The 24391-nt window shown below is 44.0% G+C and overlaps 2 protein-coding genes across 2 annotated transcripts in view; both read left to right on the top strand.

Moving 5' to 3' along the window:
* The first annotated feature begins 953 nt into the window (after positions 1 to 953).
* Positions 954 to 10377, top strand: LOC119436162 (probable malonyl-CoA-acyl carrier protein transacylase, mitochondrial). The gene is made up of 6 exons (XM_037702928.2): positions 954 to 1486; positions 2653 to 2865; positions 3310 to 3397; positions 7254 to 7471; positions 8057 to 8287; positions 9800 to 10377. Exons 1-6 carry the CDS (start codon positions 1130 to 1132, stop codon positions 9962 to 9964), a joined length of 1272 nt encoding a protein of 423 aa, XP_037558856.1. The 5' UTR covers positions 954 to 1129; the 3' UTR covers positions 9965 to 10377.
* Positions 10378 to 20843: 10466 nt separating this feature from the next.
* The window catches only part of LOC119436161 (39S ribosomal protein L39, mitochondrial), a 41178-nt gene continuing 37630 nt past the window's right edge, over positions 20844 to 24391 (top strand). Inside the window, exons 1-3 of the mRNA XM_037702927.2 lie at positions 20844 to 21013; positions 21706 to 21915; positions 24036 to 24175. Coding sequence (XP_037558855.1) covers positions 20947 to 21013; positions 21706 to 21915; positions 24036 to 24175 — 417 coding nt within the window. The 5' untranslated portion in view covers positions 20844 to 20946. The remainder of the gene's footprint in view (positions 21014 to 21705; positions 21916 to 24035; positions 24176 to 24391) is intronic.

Here is a 24391-nt window from a genome sequence, read left to right as displayed (position 1 = left end):
TGAGTGCTGAAGTGCTGGAATTCTCAGGGGGGCCAGGGCCCCCAGGGCCCCCAGGGCTTCCCCTCTGGATCCACCAGTGGCTCATACATATATAGTCTTACATTCTTGTCAAGGTTATTCCTCGGAATTTTGAGAATGACAGCCCACACACAATTGTCATGAAACAAAACACCGACAGAGCATGTCATTTGTGTTAAATCTTCTCAAACTTAAATATTAAAAGTGCGAAACAACAACAGAAACCTGAAAATGATGTAATTTTCTGGCGCGGTTGTGCACTACCTCTGCGATCAGCCCACGCAAGAGGCCGCGTTTTTACCAGAAAGCTAGCATTCGTGCATAGCGTTCTCCGCCAGCGTTTCCCGGTAAACATTGCGGTTACATAAGCTGCAGTTGCCAGGAAGCGTGAGAAGCAGTCAGGGATCTTTGAATGCTATCACGTTCCACTATTGAAGCCGAAGCCCTTAAGCGTCATCAAAATGTTTTATAAAGTTTACTACTACTATTACTACTACTATTTGGCTGACGCCCAGTACGGCAGCTGCGTATGGTCGAATGAAAACAAAATAGACGTGAGAGAGCCAAGCGAAATTTATTAACATGATATATTATTCTGCATACATTTTCAGATTGACAATGCCGGGCGTTTTGTCGTGCCGCGAGCAGCACAAGGAAACAACCAGTCTAATAAAGAATCGATTAAGTTGTTCTATCAGTTTTAGGTTAATTGTTTCTGACTGAACAACAAGCGGTGACTGCAAGGTCTTGGTGACTGTATGGGCGACTGTGTATGAGTGGTGGTCATTTTTTCTTCAAGCCTAAATAAATAACCCTCAACGTTCAGGATCTCAGATTCAGATACTAATCGGCGGAATTTATTTGTTCTAAAGTTTCTCCTCAACATAACGTGGGCCATAGCCCACGCGGGCGCACCTTACGGCATCGACATCGTACACACAGCTGCTTCTATTTTTGCATATTTTTTTTTATCAGGTCGTCGTCTGCACGTGTTGTTCTGCGAGTTTAAACGGCGAAATTTTTTCCGCTATTTGTGTCGATAGGGCTGAACATAATGTTCATTATGGCTCTCTCCTTCTAAGCGGTTGCTGACAGCTCCAAAGAAGAGAAAATGTTGCCTACCGCGTCACTGCTGGAACGTTGTACGCGAACTCTCTTCACGAAGTCAAAATCAACGCTTTTTCGCCGCGGCATCACGTCCAGCACTTTACGGTTCTGCCAAGACAGCCGCGCCAAGGACAACGAAGAAAAGCTTCCTAAGGATTCGCAGAATGCAGACTACAGTAAAGGGAACGTAGCCCGACTGTTTCGTGAGTCGGCAACGTTCGATGCTGGGCAGCCCCAGAGCGCAGATGTGTGGTCATCGCCTGCCTATCCTGTGAGCTTCAAGGTTCCCGCTGAAGAAAAATATGAGGAGACGATTCGCATCGACCCAAAAAATACCAGCGTCATTTTGTTTCCAGGGCAGGTTCGTTCCGCTTTTCCCTTTTTCGCTGATGGTTACGTTAGCGTGTTTCGTTATGAATCTTTTTGTGCTGCAGCAGAATCTCAGGGTCGAGATCTACTCATTCACCGACATTACTTGCACGATATGTATCGTGTGTAGCAGACGTTGAATGCAAACAAACAAAGAAAAAAAGAACAATTTATATTTTTGCCTTCCATCACTGCATATGCCTTTTGACTTTCGAAATATAACGCTTTGCGTATTATGACAGCTTGCAAAACATGTTACTGCTGAGGGGCACCTAGCAGTCAACCATACATGATGTCAGCTTCCAGCTTGTGTCCCTTCATGCATTCAGAAATTCAGACTCGGTTTGTCGCCTTCGCAACGAGGTGGAAGGGTTTAAAAACCATAATGTTTGCGACCATCCATGCAAATCATTTTAGTTTATGGACAAAAATACAAATGTAAAGGTAGCCATCGTTGTCAAAAGCATAGCTCACTGCATTTTTGAGTCTAGAGTTTCACTTCTGCAATAAGTTAATTCAATTCCTTCAGTAAAATACTTTGTTTGTCATCTACACAAAAGGCAAAGCAAAAGCTTGGGGGGTATTCTGTAAGAGTCCACCTAGTGGACTCTTACAGAATACTTCAGAATACCTAGTGGACACTTCAACTGTCGCCATTGGCTCAGGATTCATGAGCCAATGCCGACCGCCGAAGTGGACAGTCCACTAGGTGGACTCTTACTGAATACACCTCCTGCTCTCTTATTTTTTATTTTGTTCTCCCATTGTTGCAGTATAGCATTTTAAAGTATACACACTTTGACACATTAGTTCATTCAGCATTGATATAGCATGTTTCTGCTGAGCGACAACAAAAAGAAAAGGGGGGGGAAGAGAGAGAAATAGAGCCACATCATTGGAAACTATAGTATACGTGACCAGTGGCACATCATAACTCACTGATTATATGGACAAATATGTGACTGTGCCACCCTAAGCAGCTATAGTAGGTCATCAGTACAAACATTTCTGTTAGCCTTTTATTAAGTATTAAGATTATGCTTAATTCATTTGACTCTAGCCCTACTCATGTGTTTCTAAGCTCATCATGTTTTATGTATTTGGGCCTACAGGGAATGTTTAATGCATCACTCTCAGTTGCAATTGCTCGTCTTGCAGGGCTCTCAGTTCGTTGGCATGGGCCGCCACCTCCTCCAGTACCCCAACGTGAGTGAAATGTATGAGCGGGCAAGTGATATCCTCAACTATGATCTGCAGCTTCTTTGCCTTGAGGGGCCCAAGGAGCAGCTCAACAAGACTGTGCACTGCCAGGCTGCTGTGCTGGTCACTTCACTGGCTGCTGTAGAGCGTCTGCGGGCCATCCAGCCTTGGGTGAGCCTTTCACACTATCATGAACCACACCACTTCATGATTGTTTTGAGCTGTCTATTGAGCTACATGCGTCATTCGGTTTTGTATCACTGGAATACATACTGTATAAAGTGGAATATACGTCAGCGTGAATGTAGGTCAACGCCTGAATTTGACTTGGCGAGATTACCACTCACGATGTGCTTAACATCTCTATGTAAGACAAGGGACGACTTTAGCTTTTTTTTTTTTTTTTTCGTGGATAAAGTCTTGACCTGTATTCCAGTTTATGAAGTTCCATGCAAAATATTGATCTGTTAATACAGAATGAGGGCAGCTGACAAGATAGGTGTATATGTTGACATATTCATAGCTTCACACCAATGACTCTTCGCCTTGTCTCTTTTGTTCATGCCCTCTTATACAGCATGCTTATACAGTTCCTTGCCTTCTATCTTTGTGCAGGCCATTGAAAACTGTGTTGCTGCAGCTGGTTTCAGTGTTGGAGAATATGCAGCTCTTGTATTTAGCCAGTCCATTTCCTTTGAGGATGGTAAGACTCTCTCACCGTATAACACCTCATAGTAGACAGTTAAGAACTGCAGTGCAATTTGTGCCTGTACTTTGTGTGCCTATGCTTTGTATGTGTGTGTGAGTGTGCTCTTGCGTGCATACGTGAGTGTGTGTGGAACAAAAGAAATGGTGCATTTGACTGTTTTGGCCCACAGTGTAGCCCAATTTTATTTATTGATAATTCTGCATTATAACTGTGACAACTAAATAGCAATCTTAGTTTATGATGTGGTCACTGCTAAGCTGTCACTTGACATTATCAGAGCTATCAACTTCAGAGATGTTCTTTTCTTCAAGCTTTGCTGTCCTTCTAAAGGGACATTACAGGCAAAAATTGATGTATAGTGCTCTACGATAACTGCACTACCATTGCCAGAAGCAGAGCCTCTCTTAATGAGAAAATGTTGTAACTGTGAGAAAGGAATGACTGGAGCCACTTCGCAATTGTCGAACCAGTTCCTGCTGACATAAAGCATTCCGGAAACAGTTTGTGAAGAATTGTCATAAAAACAAACCCCATTGTGCTTGAAGGTGAAAGAGAAGTAGTTGGTCAATTTTATTGTATTTTTCTATATAAGAACTCACAGAAGCTACCCATTCACACTACTCGGTTGGTGCTATCTGCACAAACATGGTGCCCTTAATATGCCGCCACGTTACTCATTGGGGGTGGTCACACACAGCAAGGCATGACCTCCGTGGTTGCCAGTGCAATGTGATATTCATACACTGTGTTGGTGTATGGACCTTGTACCACCCTCTGCTTTCTTGAGTTACACAAACTGGGGAAGAGGCAGGCTGCTTTCACTTGTGATTTTCTTACTAAGTAATCTCTTGCCGCAAAATTAACGATGAGTGATTTACAGGATCATGATCTATCACTTTAGCCAGACTTAGCATTTTCATTTTACTCTGTTTGATGGTTAGCGTGATTAGTCTGCTACAACCAGCCATTCATTGGTGCCGTATTTAGCCTTGTAAGTTATCATCCAGTGCCTAATGGTTGGGTGCTTTGGGCACATGAGAAAATAAAATGTTTATTTAGTTGTTTAGAGATTGTCTCGTTTGTCTCACATGTAATTTATCTGACAGCAGAATTGCAGAATGTGTGACTTACATTTCAGAAGAGGTTCTTTTTTCTGGGGTTTTACGTGCCAAAACCAGTTCTGATTATGAGGCACGCCGTAGTAGAGGGCTGCGGATTAATTTTGACCTACTGGGGTTTTTTAATGTGCACTACAACGCAAGCACACAGGCATTTTTGCATTTCGCCTCCTTCGAAATGCGGCTGCTGCAACCGGGATTATTTCAGAAGTGGTACAGTTTCATGTGTTCTTTCTAGAAAGTTGAAAATAAAACAAGTTTATTGTGATAAATGGGTAAAAATAAACGGAAAAGTGGTTAACTGACCTCTAAAAAATAGTGATCCCATCATTTCCTCATAATAAAATTTGGGAATCCATGTCTTATGGGTTATTGCAGCGTTGATACTGTATTACAGTGGATCTGTTTTGTTCAGGGAAATGCAATATATATGATATTATAGTTCTGCTGATTACAACTTGTAACACTGCAACGCCAGCCTATCCACCCATCTCTCCAGCGTCTCTCGTCTGTGGCTGCATAAAGTGGAATGTTTACGCACCTCACAAATTAAGGCTTTTTCAAGTCTGTGCTTCATACTGGTCATGGCTGCTTGTGCTGTGCTGCTCTAGCCAAATGTGCAGTTATCAGCTTCTTAATTTTATGAAGATGACCTATTTAATGCTCTGTTTGTGTGGCTTGTTCGGGATAAACAACTGTGGCTTTTATTGTATTGTACTATGAGCTCAGTCCTATTATTTGTGCTACATGCTTGAAGGTGCTAAACTTCTCACTCTCGCATAACTTTGCAAATGGAAAACTGCAGGACTTTGTTACGCCAGGTAAAAAGAGAGCCCACCAAGCCATAATTTAGTTCACGTGAACAAAACTGTTTAGTTGAATTTATATATACAACACATTTTTATAATTTTCTGCTAGGGATTAGTAGTACACTGTTATAAACATTTTGAATAAAAATATGTCTTATTGCATTACCTTGGGGTGTCATCTGTGTTCAAAATTTAGACTCAGAAAGGCCATGTATACAAGTGCCTAGCTCAAATGATGCCTGATAGATGTCATATTAGATTTTGGAACAGTGCTGTAGACCAGTGGAGTTGCGCACCTTCAAGAGTATTTTTAAAAGTGGTACTCTCTGGTGGTGGTCCAGTGAAAATCGCAGCTGTGGGAATGGAGCACAGAGGTATTTGAGCTGAAGGGGCTTCCTTGTTCAGTGCACGTAGAATGATATATTAGGAGCAGTCAGGTGGTCAACCACCCCACACTCATTGGCTCTCTCAATTCATAACTTTCACTTTCACATTTTGCCAACTCACAGCGGGATGGGGTATAAATCTATCTGTAACAGGATTGTGCTCATTTGCTTGGGTTCTTTACTAGGCATTGGAATATTCAGAAATCTTTTTGAATGTTGAATAGTTAACAGAGGTGAGGCATAGGTACCATTCCGGAAGACATGAGAATAAGAAACTATATCTATATTAGTGTGCCCTGTGCTTTTATAAAGCACATTGGCTATTTTGGTAGAGCAAAGCTGCTGAGTGGTCATGTCACACATTTAATGGGTGACACACATTATAGTGTAACATGAAACACTATAAGCACTTCATGTGCATTCTACTTATACCTATGAGCGTTGGTTGGATTCCGAGCACATAAAGAGGCACAACAGTGAAAATATAAAAGAATCACACGTACTTTCGAGCTGAATGTGAGCTGCAACACGCAAGCCGCGGCAGTAGCTATGCTTTCGAGAAAAAAAGTGATGAGGGTTTCTCCATTCCCGAAATGCACATGCCCCCGTGCTATATGCTGTCTGCTTTCTTCGCGGAGCGATAATACAGTGGCTCGCAGAGCGACCTGGACCTCCTTAGCCCATAGCTATGGTGCCCTTAATGTGCTGCCACGTTACTCACTGGGGGTGGTAGCACACAGCAAGGCATAGCCTTCGTGGTTGCCAGTGCAATGTGATATTCATACACTGTGTTGGTGTATGGATCATACACCAATAGTGATTCATCATGGCGCATGCTGCCCTCGCTTTGTAACTATTCTTTTTTTTTTTTTTTTATATCCGCGACGGAGCCATAGCTGCTCCATGGGCCAGTGTATAATCGCTCTGCGAAGAAAGCCGACGACGGAAAGCAGGGGGTATGTGCATTGCTCGAATAGCGACACCCTCTCCACTTTTTTCTCGAGAGCATTGCTGCAGCCACGGCTCGCATGTTGTAGCTCATATTGAGCACAATAGGACATTATATTGATAGTGACAGCAACAATGAGAACTGGCCTAATCATTGTGAGATTGCACTGATAATTTAAATGTAATTCATTGCCTACTGGTGGTGAAAGAAAATTAAGTTAGCCACTAGGGAAATTTCTAGTGCTGCAGCACTTCATGCACTCACTAAAATAACCTATATTCAGCCAAACAAGGTGTCATGCCATATTAGGTTGTTGGAAGCATGCAGTGGTAGCATGTGTGAAGAGAAGGGACTTTGTAGCTTATAAGAACATTTACAAAACATATTTTCTTGCCAAATTTATTGAAAAACACTTGAATGTAAAACTTTTTGGCCAGCTCGATAGCTTAAAAAATTGAAGGTGCAATAAGTGAAAAAAACTCCCAAGTTGTTCTGCATGTATTGCATTCTCTATAAAGTGTTGACATTTTATAGATGCAAGTTGCAACTGTATAATTCAAGTGCTAACTCTTGATGTTTGTTCTCTAGCTGTGCGGCTGGTTAAAATTCGAGGAGAAGCAATGCAAGCAGCCTCTGAAATGGTGCCAAGTGGCTTGATGACTGTCTTCCTGCTTACGACGGCCAAAGCGAGCTTTATTTGTAAGCTTGCTAAGGAATGGTGCATTCGCAAGGGTATTGAAGATCCAGTATGTAGCGTGGCTAACTACTTGTTTCCTCATTGCAAGGTCATTGGAGGTCATGAAGAGGCAAGTACTGAGCGTTGTTCAGTGAATAGAATAAGAATTGCTTTAGTTTAGAAAACCAATGATAATATATAGTACTTATCTGAGTATGTGCGTGACTGTATCCAAGCTTACTGAAAAGCATAATGATGTCAGTGTAGTATTAGCATAAAAAATATCACTGAAGAATCACAGTGATAAAGAAAGTGACTTTATAAATTGCCAGTTATATAAAGGCATAGCAAAGATTAGTGTAAAAATAGTTTGAGGTTACTCACTCCAGAGTCACAGCGTAGGAGCTTAAAAACCTTTTTTGAGTTACGGAACGGGCACTTGAGTCATGTATTCTGTTAGTGTAAAAGTGAAATGCAGAAGACACTGTATGTGTTCTCTAGATTTGTTTCACTTAATGTCAACATACTGATCGGCTATGCAGGCTTGGAAGTGAGCATGAACGCGACCAGTACATGTGGAGGGGGGATTAAATCTGTAGTGCTGCCTGCATCTAGCTCGGTGGCCATTAGGTTTTGACTGAGCTGACCTTATACTTCTTGGGTCTAGCATGACTAGATGCTTCTGTACTCTGAATGCACTTGCTTGGTTGTGCAGGCACTGAAGTTTATTGAGCTGAATGCCCGTGATCTTGGTGTAAAAAGGATGAAACGGTTGCCTGTGAGTGGGGCATTTCACACTGCACTTATGAAACCAGCCCGTGCACCCCTGGCCAAAGCTCTGCAGGCTGTGCACATAAATGCACCACGCATCATGACCCACTCCAACCTTGATGGAATGGCCTACCGTAACCCGGATGAAATACGCCGCAAGTTGGAAGAGCAAATGGTCAGTGTGGGTCTATTATGTGCAGCTAGTGTGATTCAGAAAATGAATTCGTATTCATTTGATAGGCTGAAATAATTGGCACAGTCATAACCGTTAATATTGGATTGGCATGGTCCTGCATTCCTTAGTCGGGTCTAACACTTCAGTTATTTAGTTTAAGTTTAAGCTCTACATGTGAATGTTGCATGAAAAAATACACAGTTGTCAATGTTTACACAACATCTCTAAGTTCTGGATATGCTAACAGTTCTGTAGATGTGTTAAATGTATGAGTATTAGTGGGTCAAAGTATATCTGTTAAAGCACAATTTATTTTCTCCCCCCCCCCCCCCCACACACACAAACACACTTTTGTAGATCCTTTCTCATCCTTCCTCTCAGCATAAGAATGTTCTGCCTATGTTTCTACTGCAGTGCTCCTGCAATATTTCAGTGTTCCTACTGCAGTGTCCCTCTGTTTCTACTACTCTTCTCCTACTGGAGTGTCCTAAAAGGGGCCTTAAATGACTCATTGCGCAAAAATTTTGTGATGCACTGGCAGGTGGGCACCCTTTAGAGAATGTTCTGCAAAAAATATTGCAGAGTTACAGCATTTGGGAAGATTGAGTGCAGCAATGCACTCTACACTGAATTCTCCCCTTTCCCTTGCCCAGTGTAGTGTGTGTGTCTGTTTTTTTTTTTTTTTTTTCTATCTACCACTTGCCCTTAGCACCTCTAATGGTGATAAACTCCCACGATTGGTGTTTTGTAAAGCTTCTTTGCACAACACAGTTTTGCTCCATGGCTATCATGGTGCAAAGACTGAGGCTAAAATTTTGTTACAATACTGGCTGCTTCTAGCTCTAGACAGTGCACATGTGGCCATCACATCCACCTTTTGGAGCAGTACAGCTGTCTACAGGGAGAAACTGTTTGTGCGGGACACCGTGCTGTGCCTAATTTTTCCTCTTTAGGACATCCACCATAGTCACGGTTATTTGTTTACTTATTCATCTGCTACACTGAGAGGATCAACCGATCAGCGCATTCCTACTGCAATGTCTTAAACACTTAAAGCACACTGGTTGGGATGCCAAAGAAATGGCAATTATGTCACCTCAACTGATCATATCCTCTTTTTTATTTTCGGGGCTCTCTGCAACACATGGTGCCACAGTATTTGGCCTCTGTCAAATATAGCCATGCACTGCTCCATATGCTGTGCTTGTGCAAAATCGTTTGTGCAACCATCAAGTGAAGCTTGATGGTTTCCTTGAGTGTGAGGTAAATCGGGAAAGCACATAGGTTTTGAATTTCACACATACTATTGTTGACACTTGCACCAACATTGCATAGGCTATATGATCTTTATTTTTTTTTTAAATTGTTTGTTTTACGGATGCAGCTTTAAACCTTTAATCATTATGGTTGTACTAAGTGCTTTTAATTAGGAAAGCATACAAAAGGGGCAAGTTTAGTGCTCATCTTGGCCCATAGCATTGAGTTTTTTGTTTGTTTGGGATTTGGTTACAGGTGATGCCAGTCAAGTGGGAGCAGCTTATTCAAGTGGTTTATAACCGAGAAGTTGGTGAAGAGTTTCCTCGGACATTTGAGTGTGGCCCTGGTTCCACACTGAGGGCTGTGCTCAAGAATGTGAATGGCAAGGCTTGGAATGTCTCTGAAAGTATCAGTGCTTGACTGGCTCCCCCTCCCCCACTTCCCCCTACCACCTATGTTTTGTAATGTACCTTTTGCTATACCAGTTTTCATTTATTTTTTGTACACAATATTTTTATGTGCTGTACTCTGGCAGAAAAGTGCAGTTTTTTTATGATGTTACAAGCCTTTGTAAGCAGTTTTGTGAATTATGGCTTGCACATTTCAGGGACGTTTATTCTGAACCGTTGCACAGCTTACAGTTTGAGCTGCAGAGGAAGCTAGTATATGTGGTCTGTCAAAGTGTTCGAAATATGCACATTGTGTTCTGAACGGCACTTGTAATTCCACATAGTTGAGGACATTTTTCTCTTGAGTGTGCAGCTTGCGCAGCCACTCAAAAGGACTCAGCTGTGATTTTTATTGCACAATAAAGGCAGGAACTTGTGCTGGCACTGGGCTTTCAATCTTACTTGGAATTTACCTCTCCATGTGAAGCAAGGCTGAAGAATTTCATGATGCACTATTGGTGGTATTCATGCATATGCATAATAGGCATAATTAAGTCACTAAATTTGATATGCATAAACAAGCACTTTTACTCCTGTTTCCTTTGATATTTGTGCTAAGAAATAAAATCGAATGTGTATGTGTGTTGAGTGTTCAGAACCTTACTGTGACATTTTTCTTGAATGATTGAAGTATTGCATGCTTCAAAAGTAAATCAGTATGCTGTAAAGCTGCCGTGTGTGAACAATTCTGTCACAATCCTTGTTGTAAGCATTAATAGCTCATTGTTCCTAGGCTGAGTGAGTTTAAAAACACAAAATGTGTAGCAAGAGCGAGACGAAGAAGAAGTGGTGGACTGTCTACTGGGAGCCGTGACCTGTGTACCTTTCTGTGCATCTACCACTAAACTTTCACATGTAAATAGTTGTATATACGTTTGTGTCTAGTGCTTCCTCTTTGTAACATCTGGTGAATGTGTGGGGTAACGACTCGGCAACGAGCTTCGCAGCGGCCACCGCTTCGGTTCTTCACCGATGTCACACGAGACGGCGCTGATTCAGCAACGCCTGCATCGACTGTCATACTCATGCATCTGTGTGATGCCGGAACCTTTTGCGGCACTGATGGCATCGATGTCGACAACTGGCTGGAGATGTACGAGTGGGTGAGCAGTACAACACATGGGATCTCGCGGTGATGCTGGCAAACAATTTCTTTACTTGGCAGGAACAACTCAAGTGTGGTTTCAAAACCACAAAAGGCTTTGTGACTGGGAGACCTGCAAGCAGAAGCTGTGAGAGCTCTTCTGAAAGCCTTTGGGTCGGAAGGTCCTTGCGAAAAAAAATACGGCTCTTACATTGTCTTGTGAAGACTCACAGAATTCTCCGCAGTAGCAGCCTTTGGAACAGCTGACAAAGATTGTGCGCGGTGGGCTGGAAACCATGTCTCCCGCTGCTCTGTATCCACCTGTCACTGATACATGTGCTCCTATGGTTCCCCTTGTTCAGGCTATTGTGTGCCAAGAACTTGCCAATGTTGGCTATCGGTTAGTTTGCACTGCATGGCCAGTTCCCGGCCAACCAAATGTCCTCCGCTCGTGCATACCCAAGACGAATGGTTCCCTCAACTTTCTTGTAACATGATAGAGTAGCAAATACCAGATGACTGACCTACATGCTTCAGTTGGCACTGACTTGGTCACATTGCAGCCACTGGTTTATATGACCCTGGTTTATATGGTTTAATTGACAGTTTATATGTGCCAGCACTTGTTGATACTGGAGCTCACATCTCGGTAATGAGCAACCAGCTTCGTTGCCACCTGAAGAAAATCCTTACACCTGTCGCATCTCATGTTATGAAAATTGCAGATGGAGCAGCACCCATTATCCTTGGCATGTGCACTGCCCAAATAACAGTTGCTGGTTGCAACACTTCTGTTTTATTTGCTATCCTTGAATGGTGTTTCCATGACTTGATCTCCAGCCTCGACTTTTGTCAGATCATTCAGCACTGATTGACTGTGCTGCTGGTGTCCTCCATCTCGAGCTGTCTAATCACTGCTGTTCTTCGAAATCAGCTAAGCCCCACTTATGTTCTGCAGACTTTGTATGCCTGTTGCCTCAAGCCGCCATGTATATATACCTTTGACGTGCTTCCCATCTGTTCCTGACGGCGACTATGTGCTGACTTCCAATGTCAATGTTCTCCTGCTACACACAGTTGCCATTCCTCATACCATTGTGACTATCGCCGACAACCGCATCTTTCTTCCTGTTTTGAACTTTGGTTTATGCAAACAAGTTATCCTGAAATGCATTTTGCTCGGCAATGCTTCTCCCATCAAAGATACTGCCATCTCTGTATTGGATGTCCTGACCTCGTCTGCGGCCACCTGCAGTTCCGCAACATCCGATCCCGGCATATTTTCAAAGATGATTGCTCATGACCTGCTTGCCAAACAGGCTGCGGATCTTTGTCGCATCTTGGATTCTTAATGCGACGTCTTTGACTTTGAGGATTGCCCGCTGGAACAGACTTCCATTGTGACCCATAAGATTGACACCGGTGCCGCTGACCGGTGTCTGCATCCCTATCCGCTGACGTCTTTATCATATGTCTCACGCAGAACGCCATGCCATACAAGCTGAACTAGACAAGGTGCTAGCCAAAAGTGTCATTGAGTCCTCTTCGACTTCTTGGGCATCACCGATTGCCTTGGTCAAAAGGAAGGATGGCAGCTGGCGATCTTGTGTACACTACTGTCAACTGAACAAGGTTACGAAAAAGGATGTGTACCATCTCCTGCGGATTCATGATGCTCTTGACTGTTTTCACGGATCCAAATACTTCTCTCCAATAAACCTCTCATCCGGTTATTGGCAGATTGTGATTGACGAACCCGACCGTGAAAACACCGCTTCGTTACACCGAACAGCCTTTACCATTTCAAGGTTATGCTTTTCGGACTTTGTAATGCCCCAGCAACTTTCAAAAGAATGATAGACTCTTTCTTCGGGGATATAAATAGTCCACCTGCCTATGTTATCTGGATGATGTCATCGTGTTGATGTCTTTAGGGATGCTGGCCTTCAACTTAACTCCTTTAAGTGCCATTTTGGACACCGCGAAGTCAAAAGTTATTGGCCATCTTGGCCGTGCTGCCCGCATACAACCTAGTGCTGATAAGATTCACGCCATCAAGAACCTTCCCGTACCCTGCTCAGCAAAAGATGTGTGCAGCTTTATGGGCTTATGCTCCTATTTTCATCGGTTTGTTAAAAATATTGCAGATATCGCTCGGCCACTGACAGACCTTCTCAAGAAGGACATTGCATTCATTTGGGGCCATGAACAAGCAGACATTTTCTACACCCTCCTCCTCTTGCTGACAATGCCACTGATATGTCACTTGATCCATCTGCACCAACTCAAGTTCGCACAGGTGCCAGTGGCCATGGCATAAGTGTGGTCCTTGCCCAACAGCATAACGGTCATTAGTGCATCATCATTGCCTGTGTCAGCCGCCTCTTGTCTCCTTCAGAGCACAGTTTTTCTATCACCAAGTGTGAATGCCATGCTCTGGTGTGGGCATTGGCTAAATTTTGTCCTTACTTGTTTGGCCGCCCATTTTCTGTCTCTGTCGCTGGGCGCTCAGACTCCAGGGGTATTATTTCGTTGTGATGTACAAGTCAGGCCGCTTACATCCGGATGCTGACTGCTTGTCTCGTCACCTCGTTGATCCCACTCTGCCTTTTGACACCCTATTAACTTCAGTGTCTGAACATGCAACGGAATATGCCAATGACGTTGTTCGGTTCCCTATGATCGACTTGCAGCGTCTCGGGCGTCACAAAAGGTTTGCTGCGACAGTCGCCACTAGAACCTTCAGTTCTCTCCCAGAAATCTGATTCTTCTGTGGTCTCCAAATCTAAACATGGGCCTGTCCGAAAAACTGCTGTCACGCTATACCGGGCCCTAGCAGGTACTGCAACGATTAAGCAACTTAAATTACAAAATCACCCCCGTTCTCATCCCAGTTATGAACTAACATCGTCCACACGTCCTGTTTAAAACCATACTGTTTAACTAATTCGCTATCATTCTAACAAGCGCCGGGACAGCGCTCCAGCCCCTGGGGGTTATGTTATGGTGCATTTGGACAGGAGCATGGGTGCAAGAGAGACGAAAAAGGAGTGGTGGACTGGCTACTGGAGCTGGGACCTGTGTACCACCCTGTGTGTCTGCCATTAAACTTTTACATGTAAATAGTTGTGTATACATTTGTGCCTTGCGCTTCCTCTTTATAACAATATTTTAAGTGTTTTCTTAGCAGATCATGGGAAATGAATTAATTTGATGAACCTTTTTTTAACGTTTTGTTAAACATTGCCCTCTGAACTCTTCCACGAGCAATGCCATGCACTGTATGAAATGCAGACTGAACTTTTACTTTCGATCTGATTTGTCACAGCACAGTGGGGAGTCTTGAAATATGAAACCTTAAGAGGACGTATCATCCAAACTGGCCTCCAGTGCTTCTCGCACTTTCCAAATCAAACAACAATGCAAAGTGTGCTTTGGAGAACTTGGCTACTTAATTTTTAAATGAAAACAGCAGTGAATACACAAGAGCCTCTGTTGGATTGTCTAATTTTCCACTGCGACGTCTATGCTAATTTAATGATGCCTCAAATGCTGGCACATGCTCACGTGTGCTCGTTGTTTTGATTACTATGTTAGATTAATATCAAGTACGCCTTAAATTTTTCCTGCTGTAGGTTAATTTTATTCATGAACGTTTCCACAGCGTATGTATAGTGTATTATGAGAAATCCTTCTCGTGTGGAGTTTTCCCTTCTACAACATTAGTCAATTTCAGACTGACCTGCAGAAGCTTGGCTAGCGCAAAGCAGTCTGATATATTACTTTTTTTTAGCACAGCTTTTGCATAACACCCGCCGTAGTTTCTTAGTGATTATAGTGTTGGGCTGCTAAGCACGAGGCTGCGGGATTGAATCCCGGCCACGGCGACCACATTTCGATGCGGGTGAAATGCAGATAACACCCGTGTACTTATATTTAGGTGCGCATTGAAGAACCCCAGGTGGTCCAAATTAAACCGTAGTCCCCCACTACGGTGTGCCTGATAATCAGATGGTGGTTTTGGCTCGTAAAACCCCAAGAAAAAAAAACAAGCCTTTGCATATGTCCTTATTCATTACTAGGAATAATGTACAAAGCATAGGAAGGCTCCAGCGTCAATTCAAGACGCACGACTAGACCCACTTGCTTAAAGAGGGAAGCAGATCTAACGCAATCGAATATGAGGTGGTTGGTCGATGTTTGCCAACCTGACAACCATTGCTTCAAAGCCAATAATGCAGAAAGGAACCAGGCGCTTTCTGTAACGAGTCAAAATAAATGCCCCCTGCACAATAAGCACATACCTGTTTTCACCTTTGTAAAACTGCAGCTTTTCCACATCACATGACATCCCCACGGATAATATTCACGCCACCAAATCTGCATAAGCCTTTTGCCATGGTGTAATTTAGAGAAGGTGGGAACCAGTACCAAGGTGTATTTTCAGATTTTCTCACAGAAGTCACAATTTATTCTTGCAGCACGGAACAATGGATGAGAATTGTACAAGCTGGGCACTATTTCTTGAGTTGCTTTGTTCTCTAGCTGTGCCATGTTGCACTCTGTGTAGATGGTGATATCAATTTTTGAGCTGTTTCTTATACACAAAATATTTCTTTACTACTTAAAAACAATTGGCTTCCCTTTATTAATAACAATGAGTTTATAAGACAAGAAATACATCTTGGTTTGTAGTTGCTGAATTATTCAGCATGTTGTACCAGTACCTGTTGCTAATGCACATTGCTATAATGCTACAACCCAAGCTAGGCTATTCTTCAGAGCAATATCTGTGAAGAATAGCCTAGACTTGATTGTAGCATTATAGATTTCACGTGAATGTGACTGTCACACCATCCAACCGCATACAGTAGGGAATACTGGTGCCTATTCAAGGTATACTCGTTCTGCCCTGCACCAATGGGGGAGGCAGACCAGCACCACCTTCTGTGGATGTGCCCCAAGCTACAAGCTGTTCATCAACTTCACTTGCACTGTGTGGGCCTTCATCCAAACCTGCAACCAGACCAGCTCAAGTAGACTTGTGTACCACATTTCCACAAATTTATTAAACTTTATGCTGTAGACAGGGCTTCACAATTATGTGTAGAACTGTTGGATGTGGAAGGCAGACTAACATTTATTAAAAGAAAAAAATCCAGGCTATTGTTTACTGTATCTGACAAGCAATAACTAGTTGCTGAGCCTTTGTATATGGGCACGAATTGAATTCTAGCTTTTAGTTAGTGCTTACACTCTAAACTAAATTTACACCCTTTAGGGCGTAGTCGTCCCCGAACAATAATCGTCATCCGTCTTAATTTGCTTGTGTTTCCTTTCTTGAAAACTGCACTCACTACTTTTCTGTCAAGATGCTGTGTCATGCTCATAATGGTGATTATTTATGGATTTTTCTTCTTTTTTTGGGGGCAATCATGCTTATAATGCGCATGCCGTTAGTGACCTGGTTGAAGTACGTCAGGCACGCAGCATCAAAGCAAGGAAAGGCACTCGGGATAGATGATCATTACTTGGGGACAAGATAAGCCCCAAAGGTTGCAAACATTACTTAGAGTCAAGAATAGGAGAAGGAGGAGGAATAAACTTTTTTTGTAGAACCAGCACTTTAAGATGGCCGGGTCTAAGCCTCCCATGAGGGGACGTCGAGGGCTTGCCTCGCCGCCGCCTCACAGGCGTGCTGGGTCGCCCAGGTTTGGTCGTCAAGGGCGGAGCTCCGCAGAGCCTCGCGCAACCTCGACGAGAGGGTCGTGGTGTTAATGTGAGTGTACTGTGCTGGGCACTCCCACAGCATATGCGGAAGCATAGCCGGGTGAGTGCCACAGCACCGGCAGTTGCACTGTAAACCGGTAGCACCGGCAGCACCAGCACTCTAAACTTCAGGGAATATAAGGTGGAGGCGGGCAGGTGAAGGGTACATATTTGTTTGTAGCAGACGCAGAGTGGTAGCCTGTGCCCGGCTGAACTTGAGGTGAGGGGGGGGGGGGGGGGGGAAGGTTCGGCGACTGAGGTAGAATGCCTAACGAGATAGCTATAAGTGTTCAGATTGTCCCTGCAATACCTCGGTGCAGCAGGCAGGGCTTAAATTTTCTGTTTCTTTTCCGTAATTTTTATTTGCCCAACACCATTTTCTGTCCCTGGTGTCCAACTCGTATCCAGTGTCTCCGGCGCGGTCGACTAGGCCTCGCACAATGGAGTAGGTGACCTCGTTGAGGTTGGGGAGGTGTGGGTGGACAGGGCCTACATGGGCTGGGATCCATGTCAGGGAGATCATGCTGTCTTTAGAGTGTGGTGCCTGGCGGAGGATATGAAGAGCTTGAGAAATACGGCCATTGCTGAAGTTAGTGACGGCTGAGCGAGAGTCACATATGATGGTGTGACAAGTGGGATCTAGAGTGGCCAGGGCGATGGCCACTTCTTCAGCCGTCTCGGCAGTTGGGGTAGTGACGCTGGAGGCGTGGTGTTGGATTCCATCGCGTGTGGCGACGGCCACAAATCGTGTGCCATGGGAATATTGGGCTGCATCAACAAATGTGACGCCAGGTACATGAGCAAGGGCTTTTATGATAGCTCCGGCCCGAGCTTGGCACCGGGCCGTTATATTCAGGGTGCATGTTTCTAGGGATAGGGTCTGCGTGGATCTAGCTACGGATGTCAGTCGGGATCGATTGTTTGGGGCCCTGTTGCTGATGGTAAGTGAAGCCAAGCGTGGATAGAATAAAGCGTCCCGTTTCAGTAAGGGTGAGCCGTTCAAGCTGAGAGCGTTGTTGTGCTTCAATGAGTTTGGCAAGGGTGTTGTGAACTCCTAGTTGGTTGTAGAGTTCAGTGCTGGTGTAATGCGGGAGGCCAAGTGCTTGCTTGTAGACCCCTCGTATGAGGGTGTCGAGCTTGTTTTGATCAGCCCGGTACCAGTTCAGGTATGCAACAACGTAGGTAATGTGGCATATGACAGAGGACTTTAAGTCCCCCTCATCGGTTGGATATACATATAAGAAGTCTTAGGGTGTTTTAAGGTTGGGCGCAGATCTTGTTGAAAGCCAAGGCATTGGAGCCGCTGGTAAAGATGACGAGACGGAGGACCCGGATACTAGGGACGTGTGGTATAGGACTGCCATCTTGAAGGCGGAGGATGATAGCGTCACAGGGTTGGTGATCAGATTGGTGTTTGGGAGGGCGTCCCCGCTGAATGGGCTTGTGGAGAAGAGGCTCTGATTTAGCTGGCGAACTCTTGGAGATAGGCTTCAACCGTGCCGTTTGGAGGGCTGACTCCACTTGACCATCACTGCCTCGGTACGCCTAGATGGTGATGTTGTCGGCGTAGGTGGTATGGTTGATATTGTCGACTCGTAGTTGCTGGGCAAGGCCAATCATGACTAAGTTAAAAAGCATGGGAGAGATAACTGAACCTTGCGGGGTGCCTTTGCTGCCAAGGGGAAGCTGGTCTGATTGTAAATCCCCGACCGAGAGGGTGGCTGTGCGATTGCAAAGGAAGTCACGGATGTAATTGTAGGATCGCTCTCCCAGGTGGAGGTGGGAGACCTGGGGTGGTATTCTGTAAGAGTATAATTAGTGGACTGTCCATTTCGGCTGTCGCTGATTGGCTGCTGCTTCACGTGCAGGAAGGATACTGACTGGCACCTTCCTGCATGTGAAGCAGCAGCCAATAAGTGACAGCTGAAATGGACAGTCCGGTAATTGGACTCTTACAGAATACCGCCCCTGGTCAAGGATAGCTGCATGGGAAATGCGGTCAAAGGCTTGAGTGAGGTCGAGTCCGAGGATGGCTTTCGTGTTACGGGAACGGTCGTTTAGTACTTGATGGTTGAGTTGCAACATAGCGTCTCGAGTAGAAAGGTGAGGGCGAAATCCAATGATGGTGTGGGGATAGATAGAGTTGTCTTCGAGGTGTCTGTTGATGCGTGCTAAGAAGGCGTGTTCCATCAGCTTGCCTACACATGAAGTGAGAGAGATGGGCCTTAGGTTGTTGAGGCTAGATAGTTTGCCAGGCTTTGGGATTAGGATAATGGTGGCAGTTTTCCAGGCAGCTGGGATGGCGCCATTGCGCCAGCAATCGTTGATCTAATCAGTCAGATGGGACACGAACTCGTCATCGAGATTGCAAAAGGTTTTGTTAGTGACCCCCGACTGGGCCTGGAGCAGAACGACCGTTAAGCTTGCGAAGAGCAGCATGTATTTCAGATACGCTGAAATCGGTGTCTAGTGTAGGGTTGGGATTACCGATGTAAATTCTGCGTGGACTGACTTGTCCCCTGGAGTTATATCTGGTGCAGAGGTAGTCAAGCACTCGTTGTGGACCTTGCTTAAGGGTTTCCGTATAAACGAGTTTCTGCAGCCGATCCTAGCTGTTGGGCAGTGCGGGTCGTAGTATTGTCAAGCAGGTGTTTGAGGAGTTTCCACGAGGATGGGCGATGAAGTTGTCCATCCACTGTGTTACACAGCTCAGTCCATTGTTGCCGGCTGAGGGTTTGACAATGCTCCTCGATGGCTGTATTGAGTTTAGAGATCCAAATTCTGAGGCGGAGGTTTAGGCGCTGCCCCTTCCATCGGGCTGTTCTCACATCGAACACCTATTCCTCGAGTCAAGAATAAAGGGATCTTTTTTTTTTTTTTTTTTTTTTTGTCAGGCTTAATTTACTTTGCATTGCAACTTGAAATCCTGTTTTAAGTCACAAGTCCAGCATTCAAATGAAGGTAACTGGTTAAAGTGTATGGGTTGCATGCAAATCGGTTGCTCTTAACTCCCAGGCCCTCGCTGTACTTGTCCTCGCCGTTTATTACAGCAGGAGACAGGCCCTGGTCGTTGACGCTATAGTTCCTTTCACTTTTCTTGCCATTAACCAACCACATATATATGCAGCTCATTTACTGAGCCCGTGTATTGGAGTTTGGGCACTTCTGCGTGATAGTTTGTGGTTTAAATTCATTGTTTCTGTTATCTATTGGCTTGTGTTGCAGCAACATTTTTGGATGACGCTTTTTTCAATTCCTTCTTTGCATTTTTCAAATTGGAACGTAGCTACATATATGCTCAGATGTGTTTGGCATATTTGAAAGAAATAGGCAGAGTGGGGTGGTTAGGGGAAAGATAATTTTGTGTTCCTTTCCTGGAATCGCAGGGTATGCAATGAAGTTATCGGCTTTATGTTATTGCATGAATTGGTGGTTTCCATAATTTGGTCATGGAAACCATCAATTGTGTATGTACCATTTGGGACATATGAGTGGCATGACTAGAAAAAACATTTGAGGAAATCGCCATTCTCAAAAGCAGTACATCAATACATTCATTAATAATTTCGCACCTTAAGCTTTTCGATGCCATCTGCATTCCAGTTTCTTTACTCATACCTTACCCTAACAACTCTCCTTAGCAACATCACATTTACCAAATTTTTAAGCTTAAACGTCGCTAACTGCAATGATTGAAGATTGAACGGCTGGACTCTCCCATGAATGCAGTAAACACAGCCCATCCATTGCGGTGTGGAATGTAGCCGCAAATGGGGCAATGCACACTTAACGTCCAAACCGAAACCAAAACAAAATTACGCTCTGTGTGGCATGTGAATAGAATATTGCTTTTTGTAATCATTTTTATGCAAATCGTAAACACGATGTCATTCTGATTTAACAGTGGTGAAAGTAATGCCAAGGTATATTTTGTTGTGATACCGACAGCGCACAGAGACATTGGGGCTGCACTTTGTAATGGACATCAACGGTTTGCAGCTCATTCTTGCTATCGTCCTATCGTTGCGCTATGCGCGTTTGTGCCATGTGTGTGTTCATTTAAGCTCCTACAAGTCGAAACTCTTGGCTAAGTCGTGACAATGTCATTAAATTCAGCAAATCGCGTCATATTTCTTTTGAGAGGGGCGTGTTCAAGGTATAGATCTTGTGAGTAATATGCACACACATTACTTGTGATAGTGCGGTGTGTGTTGTATTCATTGATGCTGTCTGCACGTGTAGCAGCGATTGCTGTGATGTGATGCTGCGGATGCCCTTGCTGAGGCTCATTTGGTGCATGCATTTTAATAACTAAAGAAACACCAGTTACTCCTCTCATTTTGTCTCATATTTCAGCTGTGAGCAATTTTGACTTGGTGTATACAATCAGTTTACAATAACGTCAACCAATAAAGTGCGATTATCAAACCAGACATTTCGGGTGGTGATATCGACGCGCCCCTGTACCTCGTACCCATTCTTCTTCCCAGTTTGTCAAGCATACCACAAAAAACAAGCCTACCAGCCTAAGTGAAACACCCTCCCTCAGTTATTAATAATTCTATAAAGTTGCACTCCGCCGCTATCCGTCATACAAATCCTGAGCATGGAGCAGTTGTGGCCCCGGAACATCCGATTAATAGCTCTGACCTTTTAGTTAGCGATGCTGTTTGCATTATAATTAGCTCAACCAAACAGGCAGTTCTGTTGAAATGTTTAGAGCTTCCAGTCAGCTGACTAAAGTCGGAAGTTTTTCCCTTACGTGTTCGTCGAAGTTTTATGTGGTGTATAAGGTCCGCAGTGAGGCGGTCTGTTATATTTGGCTCATATATTTTTTCTCTGTCTCTTGGTTTGTGTAGTCTCTTCCTCTTCGGTGGCCACCAATGAATTGCGTCTCACAAATGAGGCCGTCAGAAAGAAGCGAGATGCCTTGTTCACAGCTGAGAAGGAACGTCAAGCAGCTCTCATCACGCGCGTGGAGAAAATTGAAGTGCGATACTTGGGTCCAATGGAGGATTGCACCCTTATTATGAACAAAGGAATCTCTACGCCGCACGACTGTGCTAGACGTGAGTAAAGAAGTTGCGCTGGTTTCAGGAGTGTAAGTTGATGGAAGAACTTCTGGTTATTTTCTAATGTGCACTTTGACAGCTTAAGTAGTGCAAGATCTAGCAGTTCTTGTTTTCCAATATTGGCAATTATTGTAATTGCCTCGTGATGCAATGTGCTGCGTGACGCTGTGTCCTTTTTTATTGGTGATGTCATTGAAACAATTGTAGTAGGAACTGTTTTCCGGATAGTTCTTTTATTACAGTCCTGTTTGACATCATGCAGACTGCTCTTGTTTACCAATTGATTTCATTACAGTAGTGTTTCCTCTGTAAATGCGTGGATTCTGACGAATAACTTTGTTGCCCTAATGTGTAGGTCCTTAAAGGGACGCTAAAGCAACACTACATCAGTTAAGACGGATAAAGCATTCTTTGAAAATTCGCAAGTATTGCTGAATGGGCGAGTTGGTGCATCATATTTTTGTGTTGGTTTTGCGCAACTCACTTTGAGTATGAAGGAAAAAAATGCTCATCCTGTCACCTGTCTGTCCTTTTTCCTTCATACTCAGACTGAGTTGCGCTAAAGCAAGACAAGAATTTGGAAACTCTGGTGTCATTAATTTTGAAATAATAGGTTGATTATTAGAAGAGAAAATGAAGGTCAATGTTTCAGTTTTTGAATTTTTGCCGAATTCCTAATGCCGGGACGTCACGGGTTTCAAGGAATTTTTTTGTACTTAGGGCACGTTGGCTCAGCAAAAAGCTTGCGAAACTCACCATGTTCAATCTTTTTGAGGTGCGCACAGGTTCTGAAAACCCTTGAATTTTAAAAGTATGGTTTTCAAGGCCCTTGAAAGCCCTGAAATTCTTTTTTTTTCCCTTGAAGACCCTTGAATTTTTTTAAGTAATACAGTCTATGGATCAATTTTGTGAAAAGCTTTTTATGGTGCATCAGCGTGGACCCAGCACACTCACCATTTATATTTTAAAAACAATGGTACAATAAAAAAAAAGGGGGGGGGGGGGAAGTGAGAAATGCACCCAGCTGCGTGCCACACACCTTCGACGCAGTGACACCCTCTCGTGCTCTCTCCTGTCTCCCTTCCTCGTCGGCACTGTTGGACTCGCGTTTCAGAAAGGAGATGGGAGAAAGGCACGTGAGGCTGGCAATGGGGCGAAATCCTGCCGCATTGCTGCGTGGCACAAAAGGGGGTGTGGTGGCTTTGCTCTTGCTTTTTCAAGCAACCCTCGCGCTTTGTCTTTGAAGTTAATTTGCGGCGGGTGCAAATTCATCCCACTGCGGGCGACGCTATCAGCCACGGTGGCGGAGTGGACGCGAAAGCTTCGTTTTCTACCATTGATGTAAAGATATCGACACGGCATGAAAGTGTATCGACTCTCAAAATAAAAAAAATAAAAAATATGACTTTTTCCGGCGGTGTGATAATGTGAAAAGCTTTACGGTCCCTTCCGTGCAAGAAAAAAAATTTCAATATGACGAAGTGCCAATTTTACCAACTTTGTTGTGTCTAAATTTAGCTATAGTGTCTTGGAAACATTGTTATAGGAAAAGTTGCTATATGGGATGCCGCTCTGCGCCCTTAAAAATACTTTGACAGGGACTTGAAAGTACTTGAATATCCTTGAATTTCTGTCTCTGAGACCTGTACAAACCCTGCTTTGGCTCCTTTAGAACACAGTGTAGTCTATCTCTACTGCTGAAGAATGAACTCGGCCCTAAAAGACGCTGTCAAAACCCATGACATCACAGCAAGCTCGTGCGGGAATTTCTAGGAGGCGTCGCTACCCGTCTTTTGTTATTGCGCTTTTTCTGGCTTACCAAGCACCTTATCGTGGTAAGAGTGGTGTTTTTGATATTGTAGAAGAGTAGTTTACTGATACAGAAGAAGGAATTTTTCCTTTTTTGTGTCCCTTTAAATCAGTGAATGACATTGACAATCCTATGTGAGAGTCCCCCCCCCACACACACACACAAACACACTGTTACTGTTTCTTTCTACAGTTTGCTGTCACTGAAAGCTGGCCAAAAAGATTAAGTTTGCATGCACTGCTAGGTACCTTATGACATTAGATTGAGATTGAATGTTAATTGCACTTTCATGTTTGGGACATTGCAGACATCCATGAAAGCCTAGTTCAGAGAGCAGCCATTGCTGAGGTTGATGGAGAACCATGGGATATGAGTAGACCACTCGTACAGGATTGCCATCTTAGGCTAAACTTCTACAAAGACCCCAACCCCTACTTTGCAAACAAGGTACAGCCCTCACTGCCTTTTCCAGCCTGTATTGCTTGTTTGTATGTTTTACTTCTTATCCTCCTGTTCACATTGTAACTAAAGCCCCTCCATCCACGTGCCACCGCCGCTTTTGCTACGTAGCGCCAACCATTGATGTGTGCCGCTGTTCCCAGATTTGTTCAAACCAGTTCCGCTTCCGCAATTTCCGCTTTCGGGGCTTCCGGTACCGCTTTT

Source organism: Dermacentor silvarum, chromosome 1, assembly GCF_013339745.2.
Source record: "Dermacentor silvarum isolate Dsil-2018 chromosome 1, BIME_Dsil_1.4, whole genome shotgun sequence".
Taxonomy (NCBI): domain Eukaryota; kingdom Metazoa; phylum Arthropoda; class Arachnida; order Ixodida; family Ixodidae; genus Dermacentor; species Dermacentor silvarum.
This window is presented reverse-complemented; position numbering and strand designations above follow the sequence as displayed.